The sequence below is a fragment of the Salarias fasciatus genome, chromosome 3, assembly GCF_902148845.1.
Source record: "Salarias fasciatus chromosome 3, fSalaFa1.1, whole genome shotgun sequence".
NCBI lineage: Eukaryota > Metazoa > Chordata > Actinopteri > Blenniiformes > Blenniidae > Salarias > Salarias fasciatus.
This window is the reverse complement of record NC_043747.1, coordinates 11,656,523-11,669,037: the sequence shown is the minus strand read 5'-3', so window position 1 is coordinate 11,669,037 and position 12,515 is coordinate 11,656,523. Positions and strand designations below refer to the sequence as shown.

The window sequence follows — 12,515 nt, the reverse complement described above, 5'->3', positions numbered from 1 at the left end:
TCCTCTGGTTTTGCTCTGTCTCGCAAAAAACGAGCGCACAAAGGAGGAGGAAGAGAAATGGTCTCATCCCTCCCTCCACTGCGGAGCTGTAGCTATGAAAAACAACCAGAAGGAGGATAGATAGAGAAGGGAGGAGAGGAAGGCAGGAGGAGGAGGGGGGGGTGGAGAGATGGAGTGGGTTGCTGGGAGTGGTGGTAAAAGGTAAAAACCAGGAGTAGGGAGGAATGAGGGGAAAATAAAGGAGGAGGTGGGGAGAAAAAAAAAAAAAAAGGAGGGTGGGAGGTTTAAGACATTGGCTCTTTCAGCCGATGGCACATATAGGGGGGCTATGTTTACTAATGGACACCATCAGTCATCCACCCATGTTGCCCTGGCGATATCACAGCATACTCGTAAAAAATAAGAGCGGCACAAAGAGAAGAGAGAAAATGGAACATATCAGCAGGAGACTGCAGATCTACGCCCAGCCTACAGACCACGTTATCCACACGGAGCTTTCTTTGTTATTGTAGGCTCTGCACTCCAGCGCTGAGAAAACTCACTATTTGCCGCCTTTTATACATTATAAGCAATATTTCCAGGAAGGAAATTACCCTTTTCTGTGGGAGAGAGAGAGAGAGAGAGAGAGAGAGAGAGAGAGAGAGAGAGAGAGAGAGAGAGAGGGGGAGAAAAAAAAATGAAATGGAAACAGATCAAAAGACTGCAGGTGCTGCACAGAACTTTTGCTTTTCCTGAGAGCCGGAGATGGTGTAAATACTGAGATAGAAAACCTGCAAATAGGCATTGCAGACCTAAATGGGGGCATTTAATGATGTGGGCTTACAGCAGCCGGAATGAGTCAGACGGTGCATCATATTCAGACAACACTGCAGCACAACTGGAGCGTTGCAGCTCGGGAAAAATCAATAACTGACTAATTTCAGTCTGCTCATAAATTCATCAAGGTTGTGATCGCAGTCACTGAGCCAATTGCCTGATTCCCAGAACTCGTCTCTCAAGGTCCCGGCGTGGCTGGAAGTGATTTTCTAGGACATTTGTAAAAACTCGCAGCTGACATGACAAACAGGTGCAGCGGGGTGTTTCTGAGTGGAGAATCTCAAACAGCAAGCTGTCGGATGATGAAGCTGCAACCCAAAATAACTCAGACACAGAAAACCTTGTCTTGAGCCTTGATGGTCTGAGAAGAAACTCATCAACTGATTATGACTGTGGATAAGCTCTGCTTTTCATTTTTAGACCCAAATTTAAGATACGTTTGTCTATTGACTTTCAATCACTTATAAAAACTAAGAATAACAGTAACCATGCAAAGAAAAAAGAAACATTTTCTTATTAATGTGACATCTTTCATCTTTCTCCGCTTATATCACGCTGCTGGCCGCCTACAGCTGCGCACGAGTGGAAGGGAGGTGATTTAAAGGACGGTCCGAGAGCAAAATCAGGTCAACCGGAGGATTACCGATGAACTTGAGGAAATCCTCTCAAACTGCGGGTGAACTCGGAGACGGCGCAGGCTTTGCATCGCGGGATGTACCGTTAAACGACGGGCGCGGACATGAAAACGCGGCGCGCGTTTATGTGGCTCGGCTGAAATCAAACAAACAAACATCATTAAAGGAGGAAAAGACCTCTAGGTGAACCTGGAGCTTATCGCGGACGGCTTGAAGAGGAAAAGCACACACACGTGATCATTTTTCTGTCTCATTAGCTTTGAACAACAAAGACTTCGCTATTCATTGAGGGTCCACGCCTGATTTCCTGAACATCCTTTGCCAAATGTGGAAAAAAAAAAAAAAAAAAAAAAAATACAGTCCACCGCTTGGCAAAAAGATAAAGACAGTGTGGTTATATTACGTATGGAGTTTATGTGATTTGATTACATATTATAGCAAGGAAGCGGAAAACAGCTGGTTCGGAAATGTACATGTGCATGCACACGCACACGTATACGGCACATATACATGCACACACCCACATATAGACGGGTACATACTGCTCTGTCACATCCGATATCAATAATCCTCCACATCTCTTGTTTTCCTCTCCTGTTTGGGACACATTGTGCCACAAGAAACTAATTTTCTTCCAGGGTACAAATAACCCGGCCCTTTAAAACTTCTCAATAACTGCGCGCGGAGCCCCGGAGACACGTCTGACTGACAGCCGCTGTAAAGGGAGAGACTGTTAAGTTCTACTTTGCAGGCTCAGCTGCTTGTTCTTTCCACTTTTCATTCCCGTTTTGATCCGGGCTATTGACAGATGATGAACGGGAAAGGCGAAAAGACGTGAGGGAATAAGAGTGCGTCTCTGTTGTGCTCTTCTTATGTTTAATTGAGTTAATTCTGTAGCAGAATGCGATCAAAACAATTAATTGTACGTTTTCTGATATTCATCATGAGAACAAAATGGCCTCACAGAGGTAACTTCTGATGGCATTTTGTGAATTTATAGGAGTTTTGTCAAATAAATCTGATCAGAATTGTAACACGAGCAAGTGCAAAACTGCACCTGTAGTACCGGTAATAACTGATTAAAACTGATCGAAAATATCTTTAGGATTCACAGCCATTACTAGCTCAAGAGCATCGGTTAAAGAAAGAGAAAAATTGTAAATTCACTGCTTCAAGCAGAAGGTCATAACTACGCCTGATCAAAAAAAAAAAAAAAAAAAAAAAAGATGACGTTTGAATTAATACTGCCTTGATGATTGAGTTATTTATGGAGTCTTGGCTTAAAGGCTCCCTTACGCTTTGCATATGTACAAAAACAGTTCTATGTTCTTTAACATCTCTGCTTTTGTGCTTCCATCCACCCATTTTGCTGGAATGAGTGTTTGACACTCCGCCCACAAGAGGGCAGCATTCCCAATCAACATCTTCGCAAAAAAAAACTGAAAAACAGGAGTTTTAAAGAGAGAAGAAGAAGTAGAAGTCACTGAAGACCAGCATGGCATGACCATGTAGCACTGAAACATTTCTGTTTCGTCCACCTGACTTTCTGTGGCGCTGTTTTGACTGTGCAGCATTCCAAACTTCAGGAGTCAAACGAAAGCTCCGTGTCAACTTTCCATCCTGAATAAAGACAGCGAGGCCCATCTGGACGCCGTAAAGCGCTCACTGATTATACCGTTTGGGCTTATTCACTGAAATTCAAGCATTAATCAACGCAAAATATCAAGGGCTGCGGGCGCGGGGGGAGGGGGGGAGGGGGATTGATAAGCAACCTTTAAGTCAATAAAACATCCTTTCGGTGTTTATGCAGCCACATGAACCGCGCTGTCATTAGAAGTGCATAATAAGGCACAAGACGGACAGCCAACATGGACGACGCAAGACAAAGTGACCGCAGAAATGAAAATTGATGGTTGTTACACCCTGAAGATGAGCAGTAAAGGAAGTAAAGAATGACAGGCTTGGGAAGCGCGTGTGTGTGTGTGTGTGTGTGTGTGTGTGTGATGGTGGGGGGGGCCGTGATGACTGGCAAAGGTCAGCTGGCACAGCGGGAAGCGTGATGGATGCTCGCTCGCGAGAAGGCACTGAAGTCAAATGACCTTTACGGCAATCAAAACTTTTACTTGAGGGCTGCTTTGACACTACACAATCAATGTCCGACATCACACCACATCACAGGAAGCCTTTGAAAAACCCCACAATAAATTTTAATATCAGACAAACCGCATCGTTATGAAAAGGTGAATCTGAAAGAAGCTAATGAGATTTTTTTTTTTTTTTTTTTTTTTTTTTGCCTTCAAACCTTCAGAAAATGTCAGAATGCAGAGATCTGGCGTTGCCTCTTCAAGCGGTTTATTCCAAATGGTGATGTTTAAATATTTATTCTGCTACAATCCAAAACTTTGAGCTAATTTAATCCAGCCAGCCTCTCTGCCCTGCCTTCCTCACACACACTTAATGATTCTAAATCCTCGTGGGCTCCGGCGCTAAAAAAAAAAAAAAAAAAATGATTGAGCCCATTTCCGATTCGGCCTCGCAACTTTCTGTACATTCACATCCCGCCGGCCTGAGCGTCACTTAAATGCCGAGCCAGCTTGTGCTCGGAGCGATAAGGGAATTTTCCTGTGAGTCATAAGCAACTTCTCTCAGAAGGTTTGAGGAACGTGAAAGGAGAGCGGAGGGAAGGCAATATGCCGCCGCTCAGCAATCCGCTCCCACTCCATTTATTCTGGACGTCTGTATTTAACCCTTCCGGCTCGTGATGGCGTTCGGCCATCCGTCATCCTGACCGTCTGACCCGAGGTTCTGGGGCCAATTTACTTTTTGTTCAATGCAAGGCGCAGCTGAAATGAATTGGAAGGAGCCCTGTAGCTGTGACTGCAGACGATTCTACCAAAAGAACAAAACGGCTTTCAGTGGACTTCCTAACCAAATCACGGCAGGTTGGGGGAAAAAAAAAAGGCGCGACCCTCACCGCCGTCCCCTGCTTCCAGTGCTTTCAGCGTCTGCTCCTTGAGCCGCTCGGCCTCGTGCTTCTTCCGCCTGTGCTCTTCCAATTTGATCTGCAGGTCTTCGGCCGCCTGCTGAAGCTCTCTGAGCTGAGCCTGAAGAAGGAACAGACAAAAAACACGGTAAATTATGGAACAATTGTCCACTTTTTAAGCATTTTTTTTTTTTTATTAGCAGTGCCATTCCAGAGACGGAAAAGTTGGCTGACCAGTCCATCAGTTTGATCCATATTGAAACCTCTCATCATCGACACAAGTGATTGACGTTAATCTGGAGCTAACAAACATCTGTGGCTTCCTGACATTGACTCCTCCTGACTGGACGGATGGTGATCCCTCCTCCGGCACTTCAACAGTTCACTGTTAGTTCAAAGAGTTCAGGAGTTCAAAACTAGCTTCGTCCCTCCGTACGTCTGCTATTCATAAGGAATGTTGTGTCTTCGGGCCAAATAATGTATATTAACAAAAAAAAAAATACATACTAAATGATGCATTTGTTGCATTTTAGAATACATATTATCATGTTAAAGTCAATTTTGAGAGGGAAAGTTTAAAAGTGAAGACTGAAATAGAATTGCAAAGATAGAGCAACTCAAAATGTGCAAAATAAGGTCAAAAAGTTGAATTTAATATCATCGTATAACTTCAGATTGGATAATGGCTGCTAACCCAAAACATTTCAACCTGACATTTTCTTCTGATATGGAATTCGCTCGTATCGCACACTTTGACCTCTTAACCAGCTACTAAACACTCTGAACTGTAATGACATTCACATCGACGCCATCGCTGCTGTGGAAGGAGCTCGACCTCCGTTTAGAACATTTTGGAGGTCAGATTCAGAAACAGCAAGTCGGGGATTGAACCATCAACACTGACCTGCTCAAGCGCGGAGGCCTCAGGTGCTCTAGGTTTTCTTTTTATGTTGTTTTTGTCAAACCTAGCTTAAATCTAGATATTTTCAACTACTACTGTCCTCATCTAAATTTTTACAAATGCTTCTTAAATTTGCATTTTTTAAAAATACACCATTTATTATCAATTTGAACGTCGTCTTAATGTTGTGGCTTTAAACACTCAGCCTCAAAAGCCTATTTTAAAAGGAAAAATGATGCTGAAACAGTCAAGATTCCAAAACCTATACTTTACAGCATAATGTAAGGTCAGCAGACGATCGGCGATGTTCAGTATTGATCATACAAACACTTACCCAACTGATGTCAGTGTAATTTCCCTCCCAAATAATGCCCCTTCTCTGCCAGTTGTTTTCTTTAATTAGTTAACCCAGCTATTTCTGAATTATTCATGATTAATCAGTTTTTCTTCCATGGCTAAAATGCTGTTATTTTGAATTTGGAAAGCAGAAATACCCAGTGAATGGAAAACTCATTTACCACAGCTGAGTCAGTCTACTGCAATATGAATGTTGAACAAGTAGATATTGCAATAATGATAAATTAGCAACAAACCGTGCAGTTTGAGCATCAACTGCATTTTTTTTTTCCCCAGACTGGTAGAACAATAGCTAGCACCAGGTTCTAGCACCTCTAATTCCAAATGATTTGTTATTTACATGCAAATAAGGCGGGGGAAAAAAGCATGTATTCATTACTGAATCACAAATGCACTTTATGTTTACAGCTGATAAGATAGACCCAGCTTAATACAGAACAGGCATTGTGCTGCTTTCTGCATAGCTGTGATCATTTATTTCATACGTGGGAAACATGACTTTGCAGCCATTTGCTGTCTCAAAAGAAACAGAAGAAGTGGCCACATGTTTCCGTGCCCTCCTCGCCCCCGGTCTTTCTTTATGCTTGAATGTATCCGCCTCCCCGAACAGGACCAGCCGGAGCGCCGGCGAAGAAACTCGCACGACGGCAGCCAGGACCGCACAATGGACTATTTAAATCAGTTGCATCGGGAGGTGTTGCCGTCGCACCGAAAAAAATGACAGCTTTTGACAACCAAGCATAACCTATCATCACTCTCTGTAATGGACCAATTAATATGAAAGAACAGCATCTCCTTGTTTGTGTGTGTATGCGTGTGTATGTGTATGTGTATGTGTATGTGTGTGTGTGTGTGTGTGTGTGTGTGTGTGTGTGTGTGTGTGTGTGTGTGTGTGTGTGTGTGTGTGTGTGTGTGTGTGTCAGTCCTTCCTTCCAATCCCTCCTCAGAGACTCTGGTAATGCAGTGATGGATTCCTCGTGGTTCAGCTAAGGATGACTACCTTTCTAGGCCAGGCCGCTTTATAAGCTACCTTCAGTTTGCAGCGGTGATTAATGGGCTCCATTATGGACGTACAAGAACATATTTACTGCGGAATAACACCCACAACATGTAAGAAGTTGGGATAAAGTACGAAAACACCAAAAGCTAATGAGCTCTGGATGTAAACCCAAGTTTAGATTTGTATGAGTTTGTGATCACGAGTTCTCTTGTATCTTAAACCAAATAAAACCTGAATAAAGTCAATTGTTTGGCAGTATTCAGCATTTTATAGTAACAAAAAGCAGAGCAAGGCATTTCTTTTTTTAAACACGGGGGCATTAAAATCGTGCGCATCACTCCCTGCTTGAGGATGTACTTCTAAAAGTGGACCGATAAACAGAAAGAGAATCACAAACCTCCTGCAAAAGGATTTCATTGAATACCAATTTGTATTCAATTAAGAGCATTATTCCCATTACTGTTGGTTCTCGGGCTCAGAGCATCCATTGCTACGCTCAGCGTTTGTTGTGTAAGAAGGCCTCTAATTTGATTTAAAAGTTTTCTAGTGAGCATTTCTTTTTTTCCTTTTTTTCCTGAACAGCAGATTCTTCTTTAACCATTGAACCGCAGGAGGAGTTCATTTTTGAGTGATTGTGTAAGGTTTCCAATACGAGGCCCCCCGAGGTAACCCCGCCACATCAACAGAAAGACAGCGAGAGGAAAGAGGATCACAAAGAGCGGCGGGGCTGGGAGGGCTGGGTGACACTTCAGCCTCGATCTGCCAATCAGTTGGGGGGGAAACTGAACAGAACAGAACAGGGAAGTGCAGAATTAAAAAAAAACACACACATCTGATTTGCCAGTTGATGGTCTCTGTGTGTGTGAGTGTGTAGTTGTGACAAAAAGTGGCCTTCAGTTAAATCTGTGTTGTCAGTTAAGTGGCATCTTTGTAAACTGTGTGTTTCATTAAAAGTACAGCATGTTTTAAACAAGCCCGGCAGTCTCCAGAATCCTTTTCTTCACTCGCACACAAACACTGCTCCAAAGTGCTTCAGAACACCTTGAAATTACGCCATTCCTCACATAATAAATAACTAAATACTCAAGGATTTAGGGCAGCCCTGAGAAAGTCAGAACTGTAAAAAGTGCTCTGAACGAGTCCTTCACACGACCGGCGGCGGGCGGTCTGAAACGAGCGCAACAACGGGCGAACGTCGAGCAGCACAACAGCCTCACACTTCAGCTTTATGCAGTTAATTTTCAAGCACAAAAGATCCTGCGACATCCATCAAGTCAGCCAGACTTGACCGCACAAAAAATGGTTTGTGGCTCTTTGTATTTCAGCGATGAAACAATGGAAACCTCCTGTAAGCATCTGAAGAGATCCAAAGGAGGGGTTCCACTTTCTAATGCATCTTTGATTACTTATGCAGGAGATCGCAAATGAAGGATGTCACTTTGGAGGCCTTTTCACAGTGTCACTGGGAAACCAGTAACAGTGGGACGATACTGGCTCCCTAAAGACGAGGAAACTGAAATTAAAAGTTAGAACAAAGATACACCACTGCATACCAATTATACAATCAAATCTCTTGCAAAGTGGTGCACAAAATGTAGAAAGAAAGTAATTTAATTGGCAGGAAAATCTCATGATGAGGAAGATTTAGAGATCATAAACTGTATTTGTATGTCTGTTTTGTTAAAAAAAAAAAAAAAAGAAGAAGAAGATGGTAAACAAATCCGAAGTGTTTCCAGTGGGACGACGGCTGGGAAACATGGTTTCAGGACCGTCTCCGTCTGACAAAGCAGCGGCTACCTGCGCGGCACGCTGGGAAACACAACAGACGCCCGCAGCAGCAGGCTCCGCAGACACGCTCGATCAAAACAGTATCGCGGAGCGCAAGCTGCTCGCTCGGAATAGGAATCCTCGCAGCGCGGCGCACACAGGCGAGCAAATTAACCCCGCCGTCCCGATCCGTCAAGTGCGCTGGCCAGATAGCCAGGTAATAACAGCGTAGTTACAGCGAGGCAGCGCGAGGAGGAGGAGTGACAAGTTAATTACATGTGTGGAGCGTGAGGGAGACGGTACCTAAACACAACTGCATCACGCCTGGATCGCACTGATCATGTGTGGGGGGATTTCTTCTGCCATGTGGATACCGACAGGAGGAAACAAGATGAAGGAAAAGGGAATCGAATGTTTCAGCATCTGCAATGAAGTGCCAGTAAAATAAATGTGCTCCCCTCGATGATCCTCCAGTGCCACCCTGAGCAAAGTGTTCACCAGCTGATGATGGTTCTTGCTTAGTATTAGCCGAAGCTTTTTGTTGCGAGTCAGACAAGTAAAAATATCTCCATCTGATGCCACGAGAATCTGATTCAAAACTTTGACAGCTGCTCAGAGGTACAAATCAGTTCTGCGGTTTTTCCTTCTCTGTTTACTTCTCTTTGGTGCCTAAAGTTTTCTGAGCCACAGCTGACTTTAGCTGGCATCTACTAATAAAATAACACTTGATTAAATGTTTGAAAAATGAGACATTATGATAACAATAAATAAGACATGACAGTGATGAACTAAAATGTTCATTAAAATGGTTTGAGTTTCATTTTTGATCATATAAATTACTTTAAAAACCTGGAGAAAGTTTAAGTACGCCCTTTTATGAACCCTCCGTATCTGACGTTGCTAATCTGGCGAGATTAATTAAAGCTTGGCTCACTGCATCGTCAAAATCCCCAGATTAAATCCGGGCTTGTAAACCCCTTCTTGTGTGGAGTTTGCATGTTCTTCCAGTGCATGTTTTGCATTCATGAATCTGTGACAGCAAAATGCTCACGGCTGTGAACGTTAAGTGTGTGTGGTGGTCCAATCCGGTATGATTATCCGCTGGCTTCTCCACTGTTGGGTGAAACCAAGGCAGAATGTAAAGAGCTTTCTGAGGCCTTCAGAAGACCGGCTGCGAATACCATCCAGCAATTTCACACCCGTTTTCTTGGAGTGTATTTACTCTGACGTGACTGTTTCAGCAATTTTAGGACGTTGTGGAAACTTTCATGTTTTTAGTGTCCTTCTTAATAATGCAAAAGTTTGAACAGCAGATGAAACAGGAGTTAAAACTATGTACTTCAGGGGGGGGGAAAAAAATCCAGATAACTCAATGTTATTTAGGTGGAAAATGCTTCAACAAAAGAGAATGTACCTGTTTCTCCCTCCAGAGCAGCACTCCCTCCTCAATCAGCTGCTGCTTGAGCCGCAAACCCTCGTCCAGAGTCCTCATCTGGCCCTCCACGTACGCTCTCTCCCTCTGTCCCAGATTCCTGGAGGAAGGGCAGGAGAGAGCGAGAGCGAGAGAGAGAGAGGAGGATGCACAGCCCGATCATTACCGAGAAAACATCGGCCGCCCCTGCTATGGTCACCGAGATGGCGCAATCCAATTTTTAAGGGCCTGCGATGCAGCAGGAATCCAAATGGGAAAATAGAAGAGTAAATAAGACGGGGGCTGATGCTCTGCGGCTGAACTAAATTGTTTTTGAAGTCTGGCAAACACAATATGAGTGTGGACCTTGTGAAAACATAATGAGATACACTCGGCTTGTATGTGGTTTGGAGGCGAATAGCAGAGGATGAAATAATAGAGGACTGTCAACAAAAGAAGTGGGTTAGCATATTAGAAGCTGCGTTTACACAGCGGGTTATACCTCCGCATCGCCGCATGGTCAATCTTCGCTGGGAAAAAAAAATGATAAATACGGCCTCGGAGTAGAATGAGTTCTTAGAAATATCTGTGCTGGAGGATGTGCCGCCCCATGGTGCATGTAGATCATATCTCATAAAAAAAAAAAACTAAATTATCTGCATGGAAACTTCCTGCGTTTGGAGGTGAGAATGTGGAGAGAGAGAGATCTGACTTGAAGTACTTATCAAGACAACGCTGTGACCCACCGACGTTACAGGAGAAAAGCCTTAACTGTATCTGGGTTTTAATCATAGTGGCACCATGCCCCCTGGTGGCACAAGGATTGAGTCACCATCGTGGAGGAGATGTGAATATCAGCATCAACACAAATTCTTTTCACAAATTCACACTGCAGCAGGGCGAATGCGTGTTTTGTATACAGATCGTTTCGTGTATGTATCACGACTGGAATCGTGAGTGCGTGATGGCTCGTTCATAAATACTGAACATGAGCTGCTGATGAACTGACCAGCAAGTGTTCTGGCAGTGAGCGTGGCTGTTGTACTCGTCCGAAGCGTCGCAGCAGTCTGGTGGACGGCGAGGGAGAAACCATTCCAACACGCAAACACACAAAGAAGAAGAGAAGAACATATCAGGTGAGCAACAGAATATATGCGTTATTAACCCATGAAGAAACAGACAAATCTTCTTTACCAGCAACAACAAATGACTGTTCTTTGTTGTTGACTCTTGTTTAGTGGATTGGAAGATTGAAGAAAGAAAATGTGACATTATGTTGATTTAATAGGAGCCTCGGAACTGTGAGGATGAACCGAGCACAGCCTCAACGACCTGCCACCTCCTAATTATCTTATCCAGTTTAAATTGTTGTCTGGACAATTTCTCTGCCAAGTAATGCATCATTACCTTTACAGGAATACTACTGTACAACATAAATTCCCTGCAGAATCCAAGCTCATAAATAGATAGTTTGAGGATTTCTCATTGGTTTATGTTTGCATATTAGTTTTTTCAGACGGGTCCAAAAGTAGAAGGACTGCAGTGAAAGAAAGACAAACACATGTCAGCCTGATGGAGTTAATACAGAATGCTAGAGGTGTGACTTCAGATGATGATCGCAGCTATTAAACTGCAGATCCATGGTTTATATGAATTCTGTGACTGATAGGAGCATACACACATTAGCGCAGATACACAGTCACTCGTCATCCTCAACGACGAGGATTAAATCTCCGTTTCTGCGTGACGTCTCTCTCTCTCTCTCTTCGGTTCAAAGAGGCTCTCCAGAGATCAACCACTTATAACATCCACTGCGTGGTGTTTCCTAAGTGCTCAGATCTGGCTTTTGCTCAGATGTTTCACCCACGAGAGCGAGCACAGTGTGAAACTTCTCAATTATCTAGAACCCCATTGGTGACCAGCGAAACGGGAGCATCGCGGCCCAAAAAGGGATGCCAATAAAAGTCTTTCAACAGCCAGTCGGAGAGCAAAAAGCTGCGATGTGCGAGCTATTAAGTGGCTCCATTCAAGGTGGGGAAGGGAAAAGAAGACAAGTGGGAGTAGAAAAAAGGAGGAAGGCTCTGGGAAATATTCCCCCTACTGCTCTTTCATTTCTCATTTTTTTTCCTTCTTCTTCTGCCTGCAATGGCTGCACGCCCCCTAATGCTGCAGCTGCTTAAAGCGCCAGCGACAGAGGAGACGTCGGCGGCACAACGTATTGAATTTAACAGAGGTGGAGAGAAAAGAGGGGGAGAGATCGGGCTAAAAAAAAAAAAAAAATCTGATGAGGCAAAGCGTGTGGCAGACTTTAAAATAAAGATTGGAGGGAGGCCTTGAGGGAAAAGACAGGATGCTTTTCCGAGGAAAGCGTGTGTGCGTGAGGGAGCCGTGTCTTGTTTGCCATGTCTACATCATCCGTTTGTTTGTTCTACAAAAAGGAGTGACAGTGTGTACATCAAGTTGTCAGCTTCCTCACATCAAGCAAAATGTGAATTTCTGTCCACGTCTGCACAACACACAAAGGGGGGGGGGGGGGGGGGGGGGGGGGAAGCAAACAGTACAACTTTTCACCAATCGAAGCAAGAACCTCACAGCTAAATCGCAGCATTATTTCCAGGAGTGAACCTTGAAAAAAAATCCTAGAT

At 43.8% G+C, this 12,515-nt stretch overlaps 1 protein-coding gene across 1 annotated transcript in view; it reads right to left on the bottom strand.

The window, feature by feature from the left end:
- Positions 1–12,515, bottom strand: part of LOC115383462 (glucosidase 2 subunit beta-like) — a 131,432-nt gene that overhangs the window by 115,914 nt on the left and 3,003 nt on the right. Inside the window, exons 4-6 of the mRNA XM_030085657.1 lie at positions 10,880–10,937; positions 9,874–9,991; positions 4,426–4,555 (exon numbers count right to left, since the gene is read on the bottom strand). Of these exons, the coding sequence (XP_029941517.1) occupies positions 4,426–4,555; positions 9,874–9,991; positions 10,880–10,937 (306 nt within the window). The remainder of the gene's footprint in view (positions 1–4,425; positions 4,556–9,873; positions 9,992–10,879; positions 10,938–12,515) is intronic.